Raw genomic sequence first — 27,726 nt, 5'->3', positions numbered from 1 at the left:
TAACGTAGAATTTTGCATGCAGATACAGCCGAGGTCGCACACAGAATTTAGGCATGCCGTTTATAATTATAATCAGCAGCAGCTGTTTGTGCATCCTATTCACATCACTGTGCGAATAAGACACATTTTAAGGTAAAAAGTCACAGGAAAAGACACTCGGCGCTACCAAGTCACGCCACGGCATGACGCCACTAGAAGGGCTGTTTAACATGCAAGGAGGCTAAATGTATGAGGACACATCTGTAGGGTGATCTGGCCACAGAGATGGTTACAAGACTGCATGCAGGCGAATACCGCCATTAAGTTCCATTCACGCGATTTGGGAGAAAATGTGGCTAACTTGCGTTCTAATATGCTTAGTCCCATACTGTGCTTACTTTTATGGATAACAAATGTTTATGATTTTGCTCCACCAGATTCAAAAACATTATGTTGTACTTCTCTGCATGACATGACAAACTTCTGTTTTTTTATTTCAGTATTTTCTACTAAGTGGAACCGTAAACCCAAAAGCGGTTTCAATGTGAATGTGCAGATCTCCTCATACTTGTCCGATAAAGGGCCTGATTCAGAGCCACTTGTAAGCGGCAGCTCGTTCGCTCCGAGCAATGTTTGCCCAACTGCGCATGCGTACGGATCGTTATACGCATGCGCGAACCAGTCAGTGCGGCCGAAATTCATGTGCTCGCGAAATAGCGAATGCCTGATAATTTGAGTGACAGAAAGAGGCGTATGTGGGTGGTAACAGGGGAAGGTGCTTGAAAACGGGGAGTGGAGATCCGATCGCAGGCGTGCTTAAAGGTCAAAACGGGTGTTTTATGGGTGTGCATATTTAAAATAGCAGCGTCACTGACCACATCACTGGGTTTTTTTTAAGCCAGAACTGCTCGCAAAATTGTGATAGCAAAAACCAACCACAAGAATAGCGAGCAGCTCATACCCTGTTCGATGTACTCGATTAATCTAATAAATAGCGGACATGACGTAGGATGCGAGCGGCCAGGGGGCGTAGTTTCCCAAAAAATGACCGCAAGTTTTGTTCGCTCGTTCAGACCTAGAGGCGTGAACAGACCGCAAACAGCGAACGGTTCATTTGAATAGCCACCCCTATTTTCTGGACGAGCGAACGCAAATAGCGACCGGCTCTGAATCAGGCCCAAAGTTAGTTCTTCTTCTGCAATAAAACGTCACAAAGGCAGCTGAGTGACATGCAGCTGCCTTCGTGACGTTTTATTGCTGAATTAAGGCAACAGACAAGCCTTGTCGCCGATTATTAATAAATAAGCCTGGAAATCATTAACCACAGCAAGGAAAAAATGTAAGTGAAGCACGAATGATAAATCACCATAGTAACATTAAATCACAATTCTTTAGACTTAAAGACAACTTTGTTAAATAAAGAACAGCCAGAGGTACATTATTTAACACATTTGCTTGTGTTATTCTATAATTCACAGAGCTGAAAGCATTCATTTGTGCCCATGCATTTTTCATTTGTTCAGAACTGTGCAAAGCTCAGGACAGCTGTAGCTATGAAATACTAAATATTTCCATACTGGGTTACATCTGAAAGCTGTACAACATTACATTGAAAACCACACAATGAAAGCAAAACTTTTTTACTTCTCCTTCTTAACAACAACACCTAATTTATAAATAAAAAGCTATAAAATCTCCATTCCATTATCCAAACTGGCAAGTATCTCGAGCTGGTCTGAAAACAGCAATTGCAGTAGCACAGAAATTACTGAACTGTGGCTAAAAAAATTAAGGTTCTAGGTTCATATTTCACTGAATCCATATAGGTCAGAGGTTTGAAAACACTATACAGTATTTATACAATATATCTCATGCATCAAACAGAATATCCTTCAGAACCAATCCTTGAGCCAGTGAACTATTTAAAAACTCTGCTCAAACTAAAACTTTAAAACCCCTTTTACTATCACCATAAACACTTAATGACAAAGCCTTTAAAAGATGCATGAACGGATAACTCCTATCAACTCATAATGTCCTGGTGCTGAGTTGGATGGAAATGGGGTGAATCTACTGTGTGTACTCATGCCAGTGGCATATCTATAGTATGCGCATGGAGAACACGGCACATGGACACACGAGTCAAAGGGGTCCCATGCCACCCACCATGCAACCAGAACTGTGACAACTCTCTTCAGGGGCATAATATTAGCAGAGTAATTATCACAGACAGTGTGCTGGGGTGTTACTATGCAATGTGAAGCGGAATTTGCTTTGGACAGTAGTTTTCAAGATGAATTGAATCACCAGAGTGTAGTGTAACTGTCCAGTGTGTGTGAGTGATGTTGATTAAATGTATAACACAGTAGTTGGTGCTGGTGGCAATTAGTGTACACGTGGTACAGCTTAACCAGCTCTTAGATTCATTATAAAGATGCACGGAGACGCCGCGCATCCGCAGTAGCGCGTGTCATAGGTCAGACGTCTCATAACTGAGTCCTGGTGGGACCTATTGCCCTGCGAGTTGTGAAGCTTTCCTCTCTCTACCTGTATGCTTGGTTTGACACAATCCATCATCATCATCAGCAGCAGCAGAATGCACTTGTCTCAGATTATGCAATAACCACTTCTTCAATGTATAATACATTTTGATAAATGGAGGAAAATATTTAAGGAAAGGTGTTACTACAGGATCAATGAGGGGGGAACAATTTCACTTTCTCAAAATGGTAACTTCTCATCATTTAAAAATCCCTAATTAATTCTTGAATAGAACGTGTAGAATTAATAAAACAAGAAGCTATTCACAGAGGTAACCTTTTGTAACCAGAGCCCTAGAATATCAGAAAGGTAAATGCTATAATTTACTACAGGTTCGGTTCATTGGTGCAGTTGGGATTGAGTTGCGCTTTGGAGTGGTCTAGTTCCCAACTCTATATTCCTGTACTAAATGAAGTTTATGTGGCACAATCTATATCTATTACTTGGTTGAATATTTTGTAAATGTAACAGAAACATATCATTGATTTACCTTGCCAACAAGCGCCAACAGTCAGCTGCATAGCAATGTGTGAGGGATGTATAGGCCAATCATTGGTCACCAGGTATGGCTCGTAAGTAACACCATCCATGTATAGCGTTACCAGTGGGAAGTCTATGTTGATTACGTAATAGTGCCATTCTTTATCACAGATCTGGAAGAAAGGGAACAGATGATGTCACATATATTTAGGCATAACCATTAGTTATTATTATACTTTACATAGTGCCACTAAATTAGACAGTGCTTTACAGAGAATATGTGTCATTCTGATCAGTTCTTTAACTGCAGGAATTTACAACCTAAATTTCAATAAAACACACTATGGTCCATTTAAGGTACTGTAGTATCCAGTTGATATACATGTTTTGGGGGTATGGGAGGAAACGTGAGCAAGACCATGCAACCATGGGGAAAACTTGCCAAGTTTTATATTCTCCTGTCTGATAGAAGCCGGAGGGGAGATACATGCTGACATCAGTAGGGCCCCCACACCCTTGATGGCATAATGCCACGAATTATGGGTATGAAGAGGGAGCAGGGCCAATATGATGCAGTTCTCATAGAATCACATTATATTAGCCCCACCCCCTCCCCATAGATCCGTGAGTTGTGCCATAATTCTCCCCTGGGTGCTGGAGGACCACCCACTGTCCTGGAAGACTCACCGAAATCACCCGGCGGATCCAAGAAATTAGGTAAGTATGACTAGAGATGAGCTCTGCATTTTACTTAGTTAGGACGAAGGGAGGGAGTCGGGACTGGCGGGGACTGATCGGAGTCACACACAGCACGCTGATGTATGCAGCGCTTACTCTGCTGTATTAGCCTGGCCCTTAACTATTCAGTGGACATTTTTATGTGCTGTACTCTAATGTGCTTACAAGCACTGTGACTTCTTTGTCATATGCCCTCTGTGTATACAAGCTCTGTGACTACATGGGCATTAGCCCTCTGTATACAAACAAGCACTGTGACTTCTTGGGCATAAGCCCTCTGTGTATAAAAGCACCGTGACTAAATGGGCCTTAGCCCACTGTATACAAGCACTGTGACTTCTTTCGCATAAGCCCTCTGTGTTGGGCCTTAGCCCTCTGTATACAAGCAGTGTGACTTCTTGGGCATAAGCCCTCTGTGTATAAATTTAAAATAAAGTAAAAGCACCGTGACTTCTTGGGCAGTAGCCCTCTGTATATAAAAGCACCGTGACTCCTTGGGTGTTAGCCCTCTGTGTATAAAAGCACCGTGACTTCTTTGGCTGTAGTCCTCTGTGTATTAAAGCACCAGGACTCCTTGGGCAGTAGCCCTCTGTATATAATAGCACCGTGACTCCTTGGGCCATAGCCCTCTGTGTTTAAAAGCACTGTGACTCCTTGGGCCATAGCCCACTGTGTAAACAAGTACTGTAACTCTGCAGGCCATAGTCCACTGTGTATACAAGTACCGGGAATCCTTGGGCAGTAGCCCTCTGTGTTTAAAAGCACTGTGACTCCTTGGGCAGTAGCCCTCTGTGTTTAAAAGCACTGTGACTCCTTGGGCCGTAGCCCACTGTGTAAACAAGTACTGTGACTCTGCAGGCCATAGCCCACAGTGTATACAAGCACTGTGACTCCTTGGGCCATAGCCCACTAACAAGTACTGTGACTCTGCTGGCTGTACTGCAATGTGTAAACAAGCACTGTGACTCCTTGGGCCATAGCCCACTGTGTAAACAAGTACTGTGACTCTGCTGGCCATACTCCACTGGGTGGGTCGGAGGGCCCAAGGACAAATCCATCTTGCACTACCTTTAATTTCTGCCACTGCTGTGTGGCAATGTTTCATAGATGTACTTTAAACTGCGGTGTCTGTGCCGCTGCTCTGTCGCTTAGTAACCAGCCAGCTCACTGCAGCCTTTGGCCAATAATGGTGAAAACAATATTGTAAACTGTGAGGTGGTCTAAATTGAGTGTAAATGACTGGAAATTAATGTTATTGTGGTTAATAATACTCTAGGAACAAAAAAAAAGCCCAAATTATGTGATTTTAGCTTTTTTTTTGGAAATTTTTGTAAAAAAAATTCCAAATCCAATGCCGGATGATGAATCAGAGCCAAATCCAGCAAAAATGGTCCTGCACATATCCCTAAGTATGACATGGGGAAAACATACAAACTCTACAAAGGGTGACAAACTCATGACCCACGCCATACTAATCCGTGTGCCTGACTGTTCATAAAGTCATTTGTGTGCAAATTTCTATATTATACAGCATGACAAAAGTAAACAGGATTAGTTTTGAGGCAGTGGCTTTCTCTTTTCTAATTATTTCAAAGGAAACATTGGAATGAGAAGTGAAGGGTTCAAATTTCATGATAGCAGCCTGTCACAGACCCAGAGTAAAGTTACTGCAGGCATTATAGTCTAATATTAAGTTATATACAATACTACAATGATATTGAGATATCTGCAGAAAAAACATGTATTTCTGTATAAGCATAATAGGAAAGTCCTTGGAAGAGTGGAGCCTACAGTACTTGATCAGCGCTTTTTCATATTTGAAAAGCAAATCAAAACAAATACAGTACGATGGAAAAAAAAGAGAGTATAAACTACGTAGACTAGTATTCTTCCTGAGTAGCTAATATAAATGGGGGTAATCTGGAAATGAGTAAATCCTATTTCACAGTAATTTGGCCATTGTTTGGCATTCCTCGTCTGGAATCGTCATAACAGCAAACATACAAGCAGCACACGTTAATACTGATAAATGAAATACAAATATAAACATAAATACTGAAAGTCAAGTACAGAGCACATCCAATGCACACAGCAGCAAAACCTGGCACTGCACTGTTTATCAGGGATGTAGTAGGCATCCTGACTGTCAGGACGCTGGTGCTCAGAATGCTGGCATAGGAGTCCTAACAACAGTCAGAATCCCAGCTTCAGGGTTATGCTTTCGGGGGGGTGGTGGTGTTAGGTTTAGGCTGTGGGAGATGAGGGATAGGTTTAGGGGTAGGGTTAGGAGTAGGGTTAGAGGATTTACCTACAGGTGTCATTATTATTTCAAACCAGTTGCGGTTCCGGCGTTGGGTTCTGAGCACCGGTATTGTGTGCGCCGGGATCCCATACCCAACCCGTTTAGCACTGATGCATTTAGATGGTCTAATCAATGCCTATCAAGGTGCACACACACCTACTTACTGCTTTCAGGAGATACCGCATCATCACAGAGATGTTCCTAAGTGTGCAAAGAGGCGGAAAAATCTCAAGGGTCGCACTGTTTAAACATGTAAATACTAGGGGTGTGCACCGGCCACTTTTCGTGTTTTGTGTTTTGGTTTTGGATCTGGATCTTTCTTCGTGTTTTGGATCTGGATTGGTTTTGCCAAAACCACCCTTCCATGTTTTGGGTTCTGGGTTTTGTGTTTTGGATCTGTATTTTTTTGAAAAAAAGCATAAAAACAGCTAAAATCACAGAATTTGTAGGTTTTTCTGCTCCTATGCTATTATTAACCTCAATAACCTTAATTTCCACTCATTTCCAGTCTATTCTGAACACCTCACACCTCACAATAGTGTTTTTATGTTCAAAAGGTTGCACCGAGGTAGCAGGATGACTATGCTAAGCGACACGAGTGGGCGGTACAAACACGTGACCCATCTAGGCGTGAAACTGCAGTGGCAGACAGGATGGCAGTTTGAAAATCTAGACCCCAAACTGTACATAATGCAAAGAAAAAAAAGAGGTGCAAGATGGAATTGTCCTTGGGCCCTCCCACCCATCCTTATGTTGTATAAACAGGACATGCACACTTTAACAAAGCAATCATTTCAGCGCCAGGGTCTGCCACACAACTGTGGCTGAAATGATTGGTTCGTTTGGGCCCCCACAAAACAAGCTGGCAATTAATCTGTCCCTGCACAAACTGGCTCTACGTAGGCAAGATGTCATCCTCATCCTCCTCATCCACCGATTCCTCACCCTCTTCAGTGTGTACATCCTCATCCTCACAGAGTATTAATTCGTCCCTGCTGGAACCACAGGTCCCTCTGTACGTTCTGGAGGCTTGTCTCCCTGGAAGAGTTGATAATTCATTTTATGAACATCATCTTCTCCACATTTTGTGGAAGCAACCTCCTACACCTTTCGCTGACAAGGTTCCCGGCTGCACTAAACACTTTTTCGGAGTACACACTGGACGGGGGGCAACTCAGGTAAAATAGAGCCAGTTTGTACAGGGACCTCCAAATTGCTTCTTTTTCCTGCCAGTACAGGTACGGACTGTCTGACATGCCTACTTGGATGCTGTCACCAATGTAATCCTTTAACAGACAGACGCACGCTTGTCGCTGCTGCTTTGAGGATGCAAGTGCGGCTACAGCCCACACAATTCACAAAGACAGAAAAAAAAAAGAATATTTTTATTGTTTGTGGAGCGCACTTTGAGGGTTACACCACCCTTTAACAGACAGACGCATGCTTGTCGCTGCTGCTTTGAGGATGCAAGTGCGGCTACAGCCCACACAATTCACAAAGACAGAAAAAAGAAGAAGAATATTTTTATTGTTTGTGTAGCACACTTTGAGGGTGTCACCACCCTTTAACAGACAGACGCACGCTTGTCGCTGCTGCTTTAAGGATGCAGGTGCGGCTACAGCCCACACATTTCACAAAGACCGAAAAAAAAAGAACAATATTTTAATTGTTTGTGTAGCACACTTTGAGGGTGTCACCACCCTTTAACAGACAGACGCACGCTTGTCGCTGCTGCTTTAAGGATGCAGGTGCGGCTACAGCCCACACAATTCACAAAGACAGAAAAAAGAAGAATATTTTTATTGTTTGTGTAGCACACTTTGAGGGTGTCACCACCCTTTAACAGACAGACGCACGCTTGTCGCTGCTGCTTTAAGGATGCAGGTGCGGCTACAGCCCACACAATTCACAAAGACAGAAAAAAGAAGAATATTTTAATTGTTTGTGTAGCACACTTTGAGGGTGTCACCACCCTTTAACAGACAGACGCACGCTTGTCGCTGCTGCTTTGACGATGCAAGTGCGGCTACATTGCACACAAGTCACAAACACATTGAAAAAATTTTTTTTTATTTTTTGGAGCACTTTGAGAGTTACACTACCCTATAACAGACAGACGCATGCTTGTCGCTGCTGCTTTGAGGATGCAGGTGGAATCTAGACGGGATTTGGAACCGAGGACACACTACCTCCATCAATTGTCTAAATCCCACTGCACTAATGGTGGATACCGGACGCACGTCTAACACCAACATAGCAGTCAAGGCCTCAGTTATACGTTTTGCTTCAGGATGACTGCTGTCGTACTTCATCCTCATCGCTAGGGACTGTTGGAGGGTCAATTGTTTAGTAAAAGTAGTGATGTTCCTACTTCCTCTCTGGGATGATGAACAACTCCCAGCAGCAGCAACAGCACTAGGAGGAAGTGGTTCTTGATCTTTCCCTATTTTATTTTTATCGGAGAAAGTTTGGTCCTCCATTTATGTTATATTGATATATACGTGCGGCTAAAGCGCACACAAACACAGAAAATATTTTTTTATTTTTGCTGGAGAGTAGTGCACTTTGTGGGTTACCCCACCCTTTAAGAAATGAGCCAGCCGGCTCTTTACTTATGAGACACAGGCGCACGCTTGGCGCTGCTCCTTTGTTGATGCACGTGCAGCCACAGTGCACACAAGTCACAAACACAGAAAATATATATTTTTTTAGTTTGGAGTGTACTTTGGGGGTTACAGAACCCTTTAACGGTCAAGCCAGCTGGCCCTTTACTTATGACACAGGCGCACGCTTGGCACTACTTTGTTGATGCACGTGCGGCTACTGCGCACACAATTCACAAACACAGAAAATAATTTTTTTTTTGGTTTGGACTGGAGTGTACTTTCGGGGGTTACAGTACCCTTTAACGGTCAAGCCAGCCGGCCCTTTACTTATGACACAGGCGCTCGCTTGGCACTACTTTGTTGATGCACGTGCGGCTACTGCGCACACAATTCACAAACACAGAAAATAATTATTTTTTTTGGTTTGGACTGGAGTGTACTTTGGGGGTTACAGCACCCTTTAACGGTCAAGCCAGCCGGCCCTTTACTTATGACACAGGCGCACGCTTGGCACTACTTTGTTGATGCACGTGCGGCTACTGCGCACACAATTCACAAACACAGAAAATAATTTTTTTTTTGGTTTGGACTGGAGTGTACTTTCGGGGGTTACAGCACCCTTTAACGGTCAAGCCAGCCGGCCCTTTACTTATGACACAGGCGCACGCTTGGCACTACTTTGTTGATGCACGTGCGGCTACTGCGCACACAATTCACAAACACAGAAAATTATTGTTTTTTTGGTTTGGACTGGAGTGTACTTTCGGGGGTTACAGCACCCTTTAACGGTCAAGCCAGCCGGCCATTTACTTATGACACAGGCGCACGCTTGCCACTACTTTGTTGATGCACGTGCGGCTACTGCGCACACAATTCACAAACACAGAAAATAATTTTTTTTTTTGGTTTGGACTGGAGTGTACTTTCGGGGGTTACAGCACCCTTTAACAGTCAAGCCAGCTGGCCCTTTACTTATGACACAGGCGCACGCTTGGCACTACTTTGTTGATGCACGTGCGGCTACTGCACACACAATTTACAAACACAGAAAATAATTTTTTTTTTGGTTTGGACTGGAGTGTACTTTGGGGGTTACAGCACCCTTTAACGGTCAAGCCAGCCGGCCCTTTACTTATGACACAGGCGCACGCTTGGCACTACTTTGTTGATGCACGTGCGGCTACTGCGCACACAATTCACAAACACAGAAAATTATTTTTTTTTTGGTTTGGACTGGAGTGTACTTTCGGGGGTTACAGCACCCTTTAACGGTCAAGCCAGCCGGCCCTTTACTTATGACACAGGCGCACGCTTGGCACTACTTTGTTGATGCACGTGCGGCTACTGCGCACACAATTCACAAACACAGAAAATATATTATTTTTTTAGCATTTGGTTGGAGCACCCCTGATGGACAGAGCACCCCCTGGACAACACTACAGCACCCCTTTAGGACTGGGACACTGCACAGGACTTTGGAGTGGACACAGCCCCTATGGAGAACTGACTGCACAACACAGTCCAGCCAGCCCCTATGGACTTTGAAGTAGTGGACACAGCCCCTATTAACAACAGCAGCACAGCACAACACAGCCAGCCCCTATGGACTTTGAAGTAGTGGACAACAGCAGCACTACACTACACTACACAGCCCTAACTCCCACCCTCCCTCTTCACTGTCCACAGCCGAGTGAGAAAATGGCGCCGACGCGGGTACCTTATATAGGATCCAAAACCCGCGAGACTCGGAAGGCGGGATGATGACGTTTTGCCTCGATTTCAGATCCGAGTCAGGCGGGAAAAGTCGAGCCTGATTCGGATCGGACTCGGATCGGGGGGCTCGGGGGGGTTCGGATTTCAGAAATCCGAACCCGCTCACCCCTAGTAAATACTAGAAATGTGTACAGACCCCCTGTGTTTTGGGTTTGGTTCTAAATAATTGATTTTGGCAAAACCAAGCTTCAGTTCGATTTTGGTTTGGGTTTTCTTTAACAATTGATAAACAACAGTTAAAATCATGTAACTTGGACCTGAATGACGTGACATGATTGGGGGCATGATGATGTGTGATCATGCTCCCTTTCATGTATGCGCTGAAGGCTTGCACACGAGAACCTGATTCCTGCATCCTAAATTTTGCTCTTTAGAGTTCCCCAGTCTTAATTGTCTCGGACCCCCCCAAAGCCTTAATTCAACTCTACTGCTTGTGCCACTGCAGTGAATACTGCAGGGCAAAGGCATAAAATGAGAGTTCTCAGTCCAGCCTCAGCAGTCAGTGTAATAAAGATTTGTTTGTTTTGCGACGCTGCGCACGTGACTTCTTTATATCACTCTGCACCACTGATTGGAAGGGGATGCCCGCTAAATGGATATAACCCAATTCCAATTAGTAATAACTAAACAGACAAATTGATTGGGCCAGCTATCATCATTGGGAAGAAAAAGCATATCCACATCAGCCATGCAGTGCACAAAGATTGGAAAAGTATTTGTTTTGGGTTTATTGAAGGTTTATTGTGCTGCAATCGCAGAACAAAATTAAAAGAGAGCTAAGATAGATATTGGTAAATTCTCTGAATAGGGCCTTAGTCACTTTGTGCTAGGCCTTCATATATAATCATTAGCAGTCAGCTGGATGATTGCTGACACTTAACCCCAAAAAGCAAAATATAGTGAAACAACTTTAGTACAAAACCAATATTACTTATCTACTATCCTGGAAGAACTGTTTATTTCATATCTGTCTAATCTTCAAGAATCTCATATGTATCTATAAAACGTAACTCCACACATTTTGTTTTATTATTGTCCCCTAGTTCCTATAATGTGAATTTAATTATTATTAACTGTTCTGCTGCCTTCTGGTGGCAATAGAAGCATATCAGGGGCATATTAAGAGAGGAGGGGACCCATGTGCAGTCTCCCTGTCTGGGGCCCGGTCCTCTCTACCTGCAGCAGACTCCAGACACTAGAGAAGACTCTAGTGTATACTTCCTTACTCTTTAGAAATGGTCAAGAGCCTCCTGAACATCGGGTGTCGCTCCCAGCCCCCCGGAAGAGTGGGCAAGTCTCCCGGCCGGCTCACATCAGCCCCTTATCTATTCACTACAATCTAACTTTTAAAGTTGCCTGGGCTAAATTTAGTTTGCATATTTAGTAAAGCAACATAACTACAATTGCACAATAGCTAACCTTTAGGCTGCAAGGTAGCTGACCTATAAACATGGCCGCAGAAAAACAAACAACCATCTCAGCCAGTTATTATCAATTGATGATGGATCAATGTGGGCTACCCTCAACATAGAAGAGAATAGTCTTTTACACAGGCTCTCATTAGTAGACTCTATGACCAGAGCGCTCGCTCTGAATCAGGGCCCTCCTACCTTTTTTTGGAGCGTCCTCATGGACGCTCGCATAGCTGTGGGTTACCCACCCACAGCTATAGCGAGCGTCCATGATGATGGTCGCGATGGTCCAGACCATCCCGACCATCGGGATTGCGATGGAGACCCTGCAGTAGGGTCTCGCTGCCGCAAGCCCTGGAGTGATTTTGGCTCTATCAGAGCCAAAATCACTCCCACTGACATCACTAGTGATGTCAGTGGGGCCGGCTTCAGATGGTAGGCGTTCCCATGGGAACGCCTCCATCTGGCAGGCATGCCCCCGGCATGCCCACCAAAGGGGGCGTGCTGTCAATCAACATCGACAGCACGCCCCCGTCGACAGCACGCCCCCGTCGCTCGCCGGGTCTCGCGCATGCGCATAACGGAGCTCCCTCCGTCGTGCGCATGCACAGTGGGGAACATCGACCCGCTTGCGAGCGTCCTGCCGCTCGCGAGGGGGTCTGAATGACCCCCTATGTTTCAAAAAGAGGAAATACTCTAACAGTAGCCTTACCTCATACTTACCTACTCTCTCAGAAGGTCCATGAGATGCCGGATATTTCAGGGTAGTCTCCTGGATCCTCATCACACCCACTTCCTAGCTAAAAGGCGTACTAGCTCCTGCTAGCTAAAGCTAGTGAGGCCTTAGGACAAACTTTCCCCCCTGGTACAAACCTTCTGCTATACACTATCATGGACACACCCTAGCTAAATTTTGCCTGAGAGAGAATTCCCCATTGCAGCCTAGTTATGCCTCTTACAGAAAATAGTGGAGATGCTATGAGATGTGTACAACTCCACATTCCAGATATTTGTGTAGATTTGGCAAAAATATTCATTAAAAGGTCCTACAATTATGATTTTAGATTACTGTACCTTAACATCATCTACAACCTTGAGCTACAATAGATCTTGAAATCAAAGCTTCTTCCTTTATTAATGGCTACCCTTATTTAATCAGTATGTCTATCAATATTTTGACAGGATGACCCCATTTACAGCAATCACTACATTACAATGAGAACATCCTGTACATTGCTACAGTAAAAAAAGAAAATGTTCATCATAATCCACACTGATTCAGAAATTAAAGATCTCAGCAACCACATTTTTAGGGTCATCACCTCTGCAGATGATATTTTGCACAGTTAATTATACCTTTCAACATTTGATAGAACTCAATTATCTGAATGTAAAGTCTTTATATGCACAAGTCTTGATTATCTTTTACATCCAGGGATTTATTTTAGCAATGTAGTAAATATGACATTTTGTCCTTGGTCAGGTTACATTTTTTCCATACTACTAATGTTTTGTTCCAGACGGCCCATCAAATGGATGTAATCACTTTCCATTTCAAACAGATATACCTATTATCGCAAGCATCGTGGCCAAACAGGAGTGAGAGATAAATGCAGCAATAAGGGATGACCTTTAATCCATTCTAGAAATAGGAGAAATAGTGTTTTCTGAAGGTGAAATGGTCTCTAGTGAAAATTGAAAGTAAATAGATTGGCAAAATAGAAAACTTTGTTAAAATACAACAAAAATGTGCATCAACCTAGTGGCACAGGATATATGTAGCTGTGCTCAAAGTTTGATCATATCTCTATTATTCGCACATAGAATAAGCTAATTTATCAAATGTCACTCCTAAATTCTAAAAATAATTTATGAGCTAATTGGCCTACTAAAAAGAATAGTGTTCCGTTGACTACTACTTAATAATCTTGAAGACTTTTTTAACATAGTATTGTCTTGCAGCTGACAGTTGTTAATGAACATACAATTAATCTTGAAAGAAAAAGTATAAAAAAACAAAAGTTTGAGAAGAGTAAGCATTTACAGCTAACAGGCTTCTTAATTGCAATATAGGACTGAGAAGTTGAGTGTTTGTATCTTATTTCCTACAGGGGTGTAACTAACACATCAGTCTTCCTCCATCAGTCTGACAAGAGCCTCCGGATAATATTGTGCTTTTTGGGGACTCTGCACTTCTCACTATCAGACTCTTGGTCTGTGGCTTATTGTTTATCTCCATTTCCCTGCTCACATGCCATTCCAGGCAAGTTGGCCATAACTGCTCCCACATTGCATGCAAGGGGCTGGAAAGTAAAAATATGGGGCACAGCTTTTCCCGGGGGCATCCAGCAGGGGGAACAGGAGCTGATAAACTAGACTTTTTGGTGCCGTGGAAGAAGAGAGACTGTGAGGGCAGAGGTGAGGAGTACTACAGAGTGGAGAAGAGCCTGTGCAGCCCCATCATTATGTTGTTGCAGAGAAAGGTTTTGGAGACAGGGTCATAACTAGGGTGGTGTGGCCGGTGCCACCGCACAGAGCGCAACAGCCCTGAGGGGGCAGAACTGGCCGCCACCCGCTATCACTATCTGCCGGGTAACCACTGCTATATACTGTATATTAATGATGGCACAATGTGTGGTGCCCGGTTCTTACACTAAAGCGGTCCAGCAGCTCCGAGTGCTGACCCTAGGAACTGTGGGAGGAGAGACATCATGAGGTCTCTCCTCCCACAGTTCCTAGAGTGAGTGAGGACTCTGAGCTATTGGGCCAGGTGCACAGCAGTGCGGTGTGCAGTACAGCATCCAGTAGTGAGCACAGCAATGCAGGTGCTCACGGTGATGGGTCCCCTGATGACGTCCAGCATGGCAGCACCAGCAGGTCCCTATTTACTGCCAGGCCTGGAGTCACGTCCAGCAGCAGGTGTGTGTCAATGGGGAGTCAGTGTTTGTCCCCACTGTTATAATCATAAGCAAAAACACATAAGGGGGCGCTCCATAGTGAGTAAAAGTTTTTTACTCACATATATGGCACCATGGTCCCACGTATATACTAATGAACTTGCACCGGATCCCTAATCGAGGCAAAACCTCGTAATCTGTTGTCGGATCTCGAGTGCCCATTTTACAAGTACCATTAAATTCAATGGGCTTAACGCTTATTGGCTGAATGAGTCGTCTGTCAAGGCTCTCAGCCAATCAGCGTTAAGCCCATTGAATTCAATGGGCACAGGAATGTAGGAAGATGCCGCCCATCCCCCTTGCCTGACAACGTTGCGCCTCCTGCTGATGACACCACCGGCACCCCCTGCTGCTGGCACCCCCTTTGCCAACACCCCACTGGTGGCACCCCCTGCTGCCGACACTGCTGGCATCTTGCATTGAGTACACCACCGGCACCCATGCACTGCCGACACTGCCAGGACCCCCACATTGAGGACACCGCTGGCACCCCCGCTCTGCTGACAACAAAGTTGTCACTGCACTGAGGATGCTGCTAGCACCCTGTACTGCTGTCCCACGTAGTGCCGGCACCCTGCACTGAGGACACTGCCAACACCCCTGCACTGCTGTCCCACGTAGTGAGGACACCGTCAGCAACCCCACACTGCCAGCACACATGCACTGAGGACACTGCCAGCACTCCTGCACTGCTGCCCCACGTACTGAGGACGCCTTCAGCAACCCCACACTGCCGCCACTCCCACACCGAGGGCACCCCTGCACTGCTGACACTGTCAGCACCCCTGCACTGAGGACACTGCTGGCACCCCCACTCTGCCAACACTGCCGGCACCCCCGCATTGAGGACCCCACTGGCACTTTCACATTGAGGACACCGCCAGTACCCTGCACTGCCAACACTGCTGTTACAGTAAGTGCACTATTGGTGTATCCAACCCACACTGGATAACACACTGTATCCGACCTGCACTGTATTCAACCCACACTTTGTCCGATCTGCACTATATCAGACCTGCACTGTATCCGACCTACACTATAAACTGCACTGTATCCGACCCACCCTGTAACCGACTCATCTGTACCCTGCATTGTATCCGACCTGCACTATATTCAACCCACACTGTATAACACACTGTATCCGGCTTGCACTGTATTCAACCCACACTTTATCCAACACGCACTGTATCCGACCCACACTGTAACCGACTCACACTGCACCCTGCATTGTATCCGACCTGCACTGTATTCAACCCACACTGTATCCCACACTGTATCTGACCTGCACTGTATCCAATCCACACTGTGTCCCGCACTGTATCCGACCCGCTCTGTAACCGACTCACACTGTACCCTGCATTGTATCCGACCTGCACTGTATTCAACCCACACTGTATAACACACTGTATCCAGCCTGCACTGTATTCAACCCGCACTATATCAGACCCACACTGTATCCCACACTGTATCTGACCTGCACTGTATCCAATCCACACTGTGTCCCGCACTGTATCCGACCCGCACTGTATCGTACTGTAACCGACTCACACTGTATTCAACCCGCACTGTATCTGACATGCACTGTATCCGACCCGCACTGTATCTGACATGCACTGTATCCGACCCGCACTGTATCTGACCTGCACTGTTCCCTGCACTGTATCCAACCAGCACTGTATCTGACCTGCACTGTACGCTGCACTGTATCCGACCAGCACTGTTTCTGACTCGCATGTACAGAGAACTGTTTTTAATGGTTGGGAAAATTTGGGGGAATTACTCAACAAAAAGCTGATTGATAGGGGCTTTACATGGGTCAGTCATCGGTGGCCCAGTACCCATACTTGCCTACCTTTTCAATCTCCTCCCCGGGTCAGCTGGGTCGCGACGGGGGCGGGGACTAACGATTTGCGGCATTAAACCCCACCACCTCTGTGACAAATTGCCATGATTGGTGCATATTTAAATAAGGGGCAGGGCAAAATGACGCAATTCATGTAGAATCGTGTCATTAAGCCCCGCCCCCTACAGACGGACCCGCGATCGCCGCGGAAGTTCTCCCCATTCTGCCCACTTCATTAGGAAGTAGGCAGAATGTGGGAGAAGTGCCTACCCTTCCGGGGGTGCGGGGGTTACCTGAAAAATCGGGAACCTCCTGCAAAAACCGGGAGGGTGGGCATGTATGCCAGTACCCCCAGGAGGAAAATAAAGATTGCGCACTGAGAGTAAGCATGTGCTGGGGGCATTCATGTCTGCTGCTGCTATGTACACATGGTTTATGGGTTTTTTGTTTGCTGCTTATCAACTACAACTAATTGTTTTAAGCAAGGATATTCCACGTACGACTTTTAGTGTATATATAATTATATATATATATATATATACACTACATAAATGTTATAAAGGAGGAGGTACACTAATGACCCCATATCCTTGCCAGAGTAAAGATATTTTTAATTTACTGACCAGGTGACATCTTCATGATCTCAGAGTGACAGGATGGGGGTGGGGAAGGCAATATCCTAAATCATATCAGCCATTTTTTTGAGGGGGGGCGGGGGCACCGATGCGCTTCCTCGCACAGGGCACCAAAATGTCTAGTTACAGCTCTGTTTGGAGAAACCCTGTGCTGTGAGAGAAAGAAGCTCTAGCTTGTGGAACAACAAGTCCCAGCTAGCCTGTAAACTGAAACTGCACCAGCTAGCCTGTAAACTGAGACTGCAATCTGCTGATCTGCCTTGGTGGAACTAAGAGTCCCAGCCAGCTTGTCACATACTGACTGCTCTGAGAGTCGCTGTGCTTCAGACCCCAGTTTGTCCCCTGGGAGTATCTGATAAAAGAGCAAAGGGTCCCTTATCCTGTGATTAAGCTGCAGAGGGGATGTCTCCATGCATCTGCCTGTACTGTCCAAAGTCACCTGCTCTGACCAGAAAAGTTACCAGATAAGTTCAGTTCATGCAGCAACGCATCAGTGGTACCCACTGAGCTCAGTACTGCAGTATAGCTAGTGTAGATTGTTAATGCTTAATTAGTATTAGGTAAGTCCTAAATTGTTGTTAGCCAGTGCAGGGTTGTATGTAGCACTGCAAGGTGTGTGTACAGTATGGATGGATCGCCTGGGTGGGAGAAAGAGATACTGTAATCTTAATAGTACCAGGGCCATCTCTTCCATTGGGCTTGTTGGGCAGTTGCCCAAGGGCCCGAAGCTTGTAGGGGCCCACCAACCCGCCCCCCTGCAGCCGCGGCCAGTTGGTAAATTTGTGATATTTTTATAAGCCGGCTGATGGTGCACTGTATTCTGATCTAACCTCCCCCACCCCATCCTCCCCTGGTGATGAGTACTCACCTCAGTCCCAGTTTCACTTCATCTGCCGGCTTCAGACCAGTCAGACAGAGTCTCTCTGCATGTGTGCGAGGTCTGATGGGCATGCAGGAGGGTTTAATTTTATTGACCATTTCAATTTTTTTCCCGTGAATAGGAGGGTAGGGGGCCCCAGTGCATTGCTTTGCCCAGGGCCCACACTGCTGTTAAGACAACCCTGAATAGTACACAGGGGAATTATTGTGCATTATTACAGTTCTTTCTATCACTATTTGCTCTATGGCCATTTTATGTATTTTGTGGTTACCATCATTTCTTTTTGTTACCTTACCCTTTTCCACCAACCTTTACCTGTCCTTTGATAAATATGCCAAGGTGGCTTTTACAAAAGTGTTGTGTGTGCGCTGTCCTTGAGTAGGTATGTGTGGATTCAAGTGGTCTCCCAAGTAGGTCTCTGGTGGAAGATTCCCCTATCAACATTTACTCATGACAAGAGGAGACTTGGGTGGAGGCAGTGCGTCACTACGAGGAAGGAAGTGAGGGCACACACACACTGCATCCCACTTTTCTGAGGTAACAAAAGGGGTGTTACATACAGGCTTGCCGACATTTAGCGCCCTCCTTCGCATCATCGTGCCTCCGCCCCCTTTTCAGAATGCCGTGATTAATGAAATTGTGCAGCCGGGGGCAGAGCAACGATGACGCGATTCAGCGCGAATCGCGTCACCGGCCACCCTGCTGCCGTGGTTTTCCTTACAAGTGCAGGGGGGTGCGGACACTTCACCAGGGGTCGGGAGGATTGCCTGCCTTCCTGGGAGCTCGGGAGCGGCACCCGATTTTCGGGAGGCTCCCGACCAAATCGGGAGGGTAGGCAAGTATGGTTACATATAAGTAGGACGGAGTACATTTCATATGCATGGAAGTAATTAAACAACCGAGTCTGTGGGTGTCGGCCTCTGAACAAGAAGGGGCTAGTTGCTATTTGGTTTATATGTGAAATGACAGCAGATCTGTAAAACTGTTGATATTGTATATAAAACGTGGTCATCTAAACAGTTCCTTTTCTACAATACATATTATCAGGCCAATGTATTTAAATTTACAAAATGTAAAATAAGACACATTTTAAAAAGCCATGTCTAACTTGTGCCTGCACGCCCTTACTGTACTGCGCCTCTGCCTGCAGTGGCTAACGCAGGATTTCTAGAGGGGGGTTTCCAAATGCTTAATTTTAGAGTGAGTGTGGCCAGTCCATGAAGAGGGCAGAATTAGTATTCAACCAGTTTTAATATGCGTCATACAAAGTCTATTGTGTATCATAATTCCAGCCTATACAGGACCAGCAATCACAATAAGCCAAGCCATTAGATACGGCAGTAGGAACATCCTTCCTGAGCTGGATGTTTTTATTTTAGATGTGGGCACCATTCCAGACCATTGGAGCAAGTCCGGGAGCCTGGAGGAGCAGCAGAAGAACCTAGCACTGTCCTGGACATATATGTACATATTGGGCTCTATAGCAGTGCATCCCTAATAGTGCATGTTTTCCAGATCTCCTAGTTGGTCCACAGGTTATTTATTACTGTCTGATACATGTTAAAAGATCCACAGGTGGTGCTAATTATTTCATTTGTGATACTGAGAAGAACATGCAGCACTAGCAAAATTCTATTCTATTACTATTTCTACTGTGGTCGTGTGTGTGCTGGGGAGGGGGGTTTCCAGACAGATAGAAACCCCCCCTGCGTTTGTCTATGGCCTGAACATGCCTGATCCATCTCTACAACTTACAGGTTCAGATATGTGTTATAGCGGCCCCACCCCCAATTGTGCAATATGGAAAATAGTAGGATTGTGCTACAAGGGAGGGAGCAACACTGGCACAATTAACTGTGAATCACATCATCAAGCACCCATACCACACATTTCCTGGGAAAGTAGGCAGGGTCTGGGAAGTCTATCTACTCTGGGGAGTGCAGAAGAGCACCACAAATTGCCGGAGTCTCACTATGTGGAATTTCCATTAAAAGATAATCTTATATACAGAAATTATATTAAAAGCACTGTTGACAACTTTAAATACAGTGGGACAATACTGCATTGCAAGTGACTCTAGTCCATTGTGTCCAGTGCTATATTAGTCTACCCTGTTGCATTATAACTGCTATCATAATATGTTAATATAAAATATTACAATGATTTTAAAAAAAAATTAAATTTCTAAAGCTTGAACTAGCACAGAATTGCATGCAAACAAAAAAGTGAAATTGTACAGTATGCATGCCTGATCAGCATATATAAATATGGACAATGGGCCTGATTCATTACCGATCGCAACTGTGATTACGCACGCAATCGGCCAATTATTGTGTTCTAAGCATGTGTATGCATCACAGTGCACGTGCGCGAACCAGCCACTGCAATTGGGACTGAGGGGGTCATTCAGACCCGCTCGCGAGCGCAGGATGCTCTCAAGCGGGTCGATGTTGCCCTATTGCGCATGCGCATGATGGAGGGAGCTCCATCATGCGCATGCGCGAGACCCGGCGAGCGACGAGCTCTCTGTCGCTCCGGGTCTCGCACCAAAGGGGGCGTGCTGTTGATGTTGCGTGACAGCACGCCCCCTTTGGTGGGCGTGCCAGGGGCGTGGCTGCCAGACGGAGGCGTTCCTATGGGAACGCCTGCCGTCTGAAGCCGGCCAAACTGACATCACTAGTGACACTAGTGATGTCAGTGGGAGTGATTTTGGCTTTGATAGAGCCAAAATCACTCCAGAGCTTGCGGCAACGAGACCCTACTGCAGGGTCTCCGTCGCAAGCCCGATGGTCACGATGGTCTTGACCATCGCGACCATCGTCATGGACGCTCGCTATAGCTGTGGGTGGTAACCCACAGCTATGCGAGCGTCCATAAGGTTACTCCATTTTCATGTAGGAGGGCCCTGATTCAGAGCGAGCGCTCTGGTCAGAGCGTCCGGCTCTGAATCAGGCCCTGAGATCGCAGTGACTACACAGATCCATCAGCATACCAGTGCGTTTGAACGCCGTTGCATGGGCGGGTGTGCATAAATTATCCACTGCAATGCTATACGCAGCTTATGTACTCATAGCGTGCAATGAGGTTAGCATCTTGAGTAAGGTCAGAGCTTGTGCAAGTTTTCTTGATGCTGCGATTGTACTCGATGTTACCGATGGTTTTGCAGACTTGATAAGGATTACGGATGTGTGTAAGGTTATGTAGGCATAATTATGTTGTGATGCGATAGCATAGCGATTGCAGTGGATTAGTATACTATCGCAGTGAGACTGTGTGCATAATTGCTATTGCCATCGCAGTTGCAATCCGTAATGAATCAGGCCCTATGCCAGATACAAGAATTCTTCATAGACAAATCTTTAAAACATGGTGATGTGCATTATTTGTCAACTACTGTACATAAATATCTGGTGCAATGTGCTGTTGTTACACAGCAATCACATTCAGCACCAGCCTAATATACATTGTTGACTTTTTTTGTAACATGTCCATCACAAATCTCTTTAACTTTTACACACTGTAACTTTAAATATATTTTACCAACGTACCATTCTTAGAATTATCAAAGTGAAGACATAAATTTCAAGTGTAATCCTGTTTATATTTTTGTTGCTACAGCATGTTATATGCAGATGAAATGGGACCTTCCATATAGTGACTTCACTGAGAACTTATATTGCAAAGTTCTAATCAGTGACCTTAGGGTCTCATTCAGACCCGCTCGCGAGCGCAGGACACTCGCAAGCGGGTCAATGTTACCCAAATGCGCATGCGCACGACGGAGGGAGCTCCGTCGTGCGCATGCGCGAGACCCGGCTAGCGACAGCCAAGCTGTCTCTCCGGGTCTCGCACCAAAGGGGGCGTGCTGTCGATGGTGAGTGACAGCACGCCCCCTTTGGTGGGCGTGCCGGGGGCGTGGCTGCCAGACGGAGGCGTTCCCATGGGAACGCCTACCGTCTTGGTCCGGCCCCACTGACATCACTAGTGATGTCAGCGGGAGTGATTTTGGATCTGATAGAGCCAAAATCACTCCAGGGCTTGCGGCAGCGAGACCCTACCGCAGGGTCTCGTCGCAAGCCCGATCAAGACCATTGCGACCATCATCATGGACGCTCGCTATAGCTGTGGGTGGTAACCCACAGCTATGCGAGCGGCCAGATGGCCGCTCCAAATTTAAATAGGACGGCCCTGATTCAGAGCGAGCGCTCTGGTCAGAGCGTCCAGCTCTGAATCAGGGCCTTAATACCTGTAGAGCAGCTCGGCTAATATGCAGTTTGCGTTTTTGGTTCGCCATTAGTATTCAAAGTTCGAGTTTAAATTTGTGATTTTAAATATTTTAATTTTTAAAACATTATTTAATATATAAAGTGTGTTAATTTATTTCAATTTGAACACTAGTCTGTTTGCTGTTCAAAGTTGATGGTGTGCCATTCACCCAGATATTAAAATGTATCAATTTACATACTGCATGTGAATCAGCTCAAACATGTGAAAACCTGCTTGATAATGATCAATTGTCGTTAAATGAGATGACATATGGTCAAACCTTCTCGACTCTCCAGATTTGTTTTAAATAAATCAATTTCTGAAACTAGAAATTCCTGAAACTTTTTGTATCAATCCGTCAAACATGTTCGACAATCGTTCTGCAGCCCATTCTAGTATCTCTTGTTTTAATTCATTATCATTATGTTTAAATCACACAAATTGTACGTATTTTGGAACTACTAAACTTTATGATAGGGTATGATATATTGTATCATGGGCTAGCCATATACAAGGCAAGCTAAAAATCAACTATGCGAGTTTCACAGAGAACATTTTTTATGAATACAATGAGCAAGCTTTATAGAGCAGTGTATGAAATGGGGACATACTGTAGACAGATTTGTTCCTTAATGCTTTATATAATGGTCACAATGTAATAGGGTCCGAGTTTTTTGTGAGACGAACTCGGACCTTCTTCCGAGTTTGTCTCAAAACTTGCCAAATGTACAGTAATAGCCTGCGAACTTGTGAGTTTGAGGATATTACATTATGTGAGTCCATGTGAGTTTTCTCCTATGAAAACTCTGACCTTTTAATGCGACTAGCATAATACAGGGGAAAAAAGCGTAGGGTTTCCCTGTATTTTGTGAACCAGCATAAGGCACTGCTAAGTTGGTCCTGTGTGTGGAAATACAGGGGACAAAATGAGTAGGGGTTCCCTGTATTTTCCATAACCTGCACCGGACTCTCTATAGCAGGGGTGTAATGCCAAAGCCGGGGAACCTTATCACTGGGTCCCCCGGCCAAAGCATTAAACCTGACTGCTAGTCAGCCCAGGCTAGGGATCCCTGGGGAGGGGAGGAACCCTCCAATAAAAGGGACCCCTCTCCAGTGCACCCCAGGCCTGGGCTGATAGCCAGGTGCTATCTTTGGCACCCCTGGCCGGTGGCTGCTGGGTTGTGTATAAAAGTTTGGTGCAAAATATAGATTTAACAATATTGTCTTTTGCTGGCAAACTACAAGCCTCCCCTTCATGCTGGTACTTGGAGAACCACAAGCACCAGCATGTGGGGCATTAAGGGCCCGTTGGTACCTGTAGTTCACCTGCAAAAGAAATATTAAAATAAACACAAGACATACACCATGAAGTAAAATTTTATTAAAGCATACATGTACACTCACATTCACATTCACATTCACGCATACTCACCTATAATCCCTGTAGCCATTAACGTCCCCTTGTCCAGTAGAATCCAAGACACCTGTAAAAAGAATTCCATTCTCACCTATTCCTAGCGTAGCTGACGTCCTCTTCATTCCATGTAGGCATCCACAAAAAAAAGAAACCAACACGCAAAACCAGCTTAGACAGGAGGAAGGGTATGTGTTTACCCCTCCAAGGTTACACATATCCTTCCTCTGTGCGAATGACCAGGACCCACATGAGCCCTGTTATTGAAGGAGCTGCAAGCCAATAAGCAGGTGCCTCCGTAGGAGCTGCCCGCTGATTGGCTCTAAGCGGTCAGGCTGCCTGTCAGACTTACCCCCATACACTTCAATGTTGGGAAAGCTCCATTGAAGTCTTGGGTGGGAGCCGCTACATTGTAGCCTCTGATGGTAACCTTGATTAGTATTATGTATTCTAATTGGAAATTATGATTTGGCAGGTTACCATTTCCAATTCACCTCACCCACTCCTATCAGCCATCTACAATCTCTATAGGAAAAGCAAACTTCACAATAAGGACAATGAAAGCTAAGGTGCTTAAAAGTAAGAACATATTTAGCTACTGCAGTGTTGACATGCAAAGACTGCACATTTTTACTAGAAAACCAATAACGACTAGGTAATTGCAACCTCAGCTTAGAAGAAGTCATCAATTCACAAAAAAGACACAGATTGAACAAGTGTGAAAGTGTACGTTTTGCTAAGTACACATTTAGGGCTAGTGCTCTAGGATGAGTTCTGCTATTCTTTTTCCATCTGTCTAATATTTCCTGCAATGATAGTGAATGACCATAGTAATGACTTGGAACATTCAAGAAAAATTATTAAAAACATTAAGGGACCAAGACTGACTTACAGATTGTACTTTCCAATTGTCAGTAGGTGCAGCTTTGGTCTCACAATTATCTACATGTAGATATGTGTCCTCATAAAACTAGCCTCAATACACCAAGCTGCATGAGACACCTGGTGGAGTGAGCCATCAGGTATTGACCAACTCGACTTGCGCAGACTGCAAGTCTTTTTCACCCAAAAATGCGTCTCAGTTGCTAATGAATGAGACAAAACGCTTCAGAAGACTGCACTGATTAATTTGATGTGACACTTGTATATCTGTGAGTAACTGAAACTGTATATTATGTCATGCCTGAGGTTAGGCGTAGGCAGGAACAGGCGTGGGAGGCTGAAGAGGAGTGATATAAACTGTAGAGGATGATGGGCTCAAAGGTGAGGACAGTAAAGTACCTCTAAATGTCTTTATTGAGCAGCAGGTTGTAATGGGAACTGCATATATAATACAGAAGAGGTGGGCAGAATCGGATTGGGACTGATGATATAGATGAATTGAAGGACTTGATCAGTTTGAACCAATGTTGATGAATTGAAGAACTTGATCGGTTGAGGCTGATGTCGATGAATTGCAGTACTGGATCGGGTTGGGACCGAAAATTATGAATTGCAGTACTGGGTCGGTTTGGAACTGATGATTATGAATTGCAGTACTGGATCAGTTTGGGACTGATAATAATGAATTGCAGTACTGGGACGGTTTGGAACCGATGATGGAAGTATCGGATGGGACTGATGGTTGGAGGTATCAGCAGTGACCAATATAGGTTGATGTTAACAAGTCTCTGTGGTAAAACCACACTGGAATGTTATATGGAATAGGAGACTTAATAACCAGGCTTGGAACTGGAAAATAACAGACTGGGACCATTTCAGATACAGAGTACTTGGGAGTTCAACACAGTACTGTAACTTCAGCAGAAGCAACGTTCTACTGGTGACAGAGGCCAGTCAGAAAATGGAATTTATAGGGGATGATCCTCAGGGATTGGATGCTGGGATCAGCTGGTCAGGGAGCAGTGCTCTGAGTGAAAGATGAGCATCCGGTGACAGATTCCAACATGGCTATGCCCATTCTGTGGTTTAGGAGGGAACTCTGCAGTGCAGCTTGTGTGCCATCATGCTGGGAAGACACGCTGTGAGCAACGGGCTGTGGAGAGCCATCTACATGCTCAGTGACAGGGTACTGAGAGGATGGGGCAGGAGCAGCACAGACAGACCTCAGCACAACCTGGGAATGATGTGCAGCATGAGCAGACCTATGTGCTAGTATGGACAGACACCAAAGAGGTAAGAAAGTGGTTTTTAAGGGCCGGAGCATGACATACGGTACTAAGCACAACGGACCTTGACATGGCTGCTGCATCCTAGTACTTTGTATATAGATTCAGACTTAGTATTACACTGAAATACAAGTGATGCAAATTAATCAGTGCAGTATTGTAAAGCGGTTTCTCACATCCGATTGTGACTAAGATGCATATTTTGATAAAAAATACAGAAAAAAGATGCTTGCCGCAAGCCGAGTCAGACTGGATTTGGCACACCAAGAAGTTCTGTTTTGTGCGACTGCAGCAACAGTGTCTGAGGACATATCTGTGCATCATCATCAATCATTTTTATTTTTGGCATGTCAAGTTTTGCATGAAGGAGACTATGGGCCTGATTCAGACCCGGTCGCTAAGTTGCGCTCGCTCGCTGCCAAAAGGGGCCGGGTATGCAAATTCCGCGATCGTACTGTCTGGTGTAAGGACGTCCTCTATGTCTTAGAGAGCGACGGCAGTGAGCGTATGCAGGTGTATAAAGATACCCACTTAACACACGTCATCTCCAGGAAGTGTATGAATAATCTGTAACATCGCGAGCCATCAGAGTTGCTTGTAGCCCTTGACGTAGATCCTACCCCACCGCAAGCACTGCAATCAGTTCAGGCTCAAATACAACCAAGTGACGTTTTCAATTACGCTACTTTGCTAATTATGCACACCCATTAAACTACGTTTTGATGCTCAAGACACGCCTGCGTTCGCACTTCCACTCCCCCCGTTCACAAGCACCTTCCCCTGTCACCACCCACAAACGGCGCTGTCAATCAAAGTAGCGTCCAGTCTGTGTACTACGAGCACACGATTCCTGGCTGCAGTGACTGGTTCCCGCATGCGTACTATGAAGCATACACATGCACAGATGTGCGATAATCGCCCCTAGCGAGCGAGCACAGCTTAGTGACCGGGTCTGAATCAGGCCCTATGATGCCTTTCCATATGTTGGATCAAGGCCGGCATTGTAAGTTTTGTTTTCTGGTGACTACGATTAACTTTTTTGAGAACTTAGCACTTGACAATTGTCATGTTTTTCATGCAAGTGGTGATTTTAGACAATATATGGCTTACATGTTTTGAATTGGGAATTTAATCTATTCATAAGGTTGTAGGGGATTGAGAACTAGTAGCCTAGGAAATGTCTGGTATTATATTATCGGTTTTACTTAGCCTATGATAAATTTGTTTCCTTCACAGTATAAAAAGTATTCTGGGGAGCAGAACAGAGGGCCTGATGCAGCTTCAGACGGAATAGCTAAGCTGTTCGCAAGCAGCTTAGCTATTCCGTCTGTGCTGATATGCTAATGCAGCAGGAGGCATCACACCTCCTGCTGCATTACGTGTCCGAGATGAGTTGTCCAACGCAGCATCGGGTACTTTGCGAGACATCGGCCAGTTAAGGTGACCCATGGGCCACTGCAATTGAGAAGAAGCCAGGAAAATCTCCGTCAGCCGACAGAGATCCTGGCTTCTTCCCTCACCTCCAATGGTGGCGAACGGGTGATGCGCCTGTGCAAATTCCTGAACATCGGGAATCTGCTGAATCAAGCCTAGAATGAACTGTGCTACCTAGAATACCGGTTAATGTTTTCCCACTTCTCATGTGCTTCCTGCATGGACGTTCCATCTAGTTGCATGGCTATCTCTTCTTCCTCATGTAAGCTTGAACCACCATTGCAAGCAATTTATTGTC

The 27,726-nt window shown here is 45.2% G+C and overlaps 1 protein-coding gene across 1 annotated transcript in view; it reads right to left on the bottom strand.

Annotated features, from left to right (window-relative positions):
• Positions 1–27,726, bottom strand: part of CLSTN2 (calsyntenin 2) — a 569,746-nt gene that overhangs the window by 83,953 nt on the left and 458,067 nt on the right. The window contains exon 9 of the mRNA XM_088472076.1: positions 3,011–3,173. Coding sequence (XP_088328202.1) covers positions 3,011–3,173 — 163 coding nt within the window. The remainder of the gene's footprint in view (positions 1–3,010; positions 3,174–27,726) is intronic.

Source organism: Taudactylus pleione, unplaced genomic scaffold, assembly GCF_031769625.1.
Source record: "Taudactylus pleione unplaced genomic scaffold, aTauple2 ptg000120l, whole genome shotgun sequence".
Lineage (NCBI taxonomy): Eukaryota > Metazoa > Chordata > Amphibia > Anura > Myobatrachidae > Taudactylus > Taudactylus pleione.
This window is presented reverse-complemented; position numbering and strand designations above follow the sequence as displayed.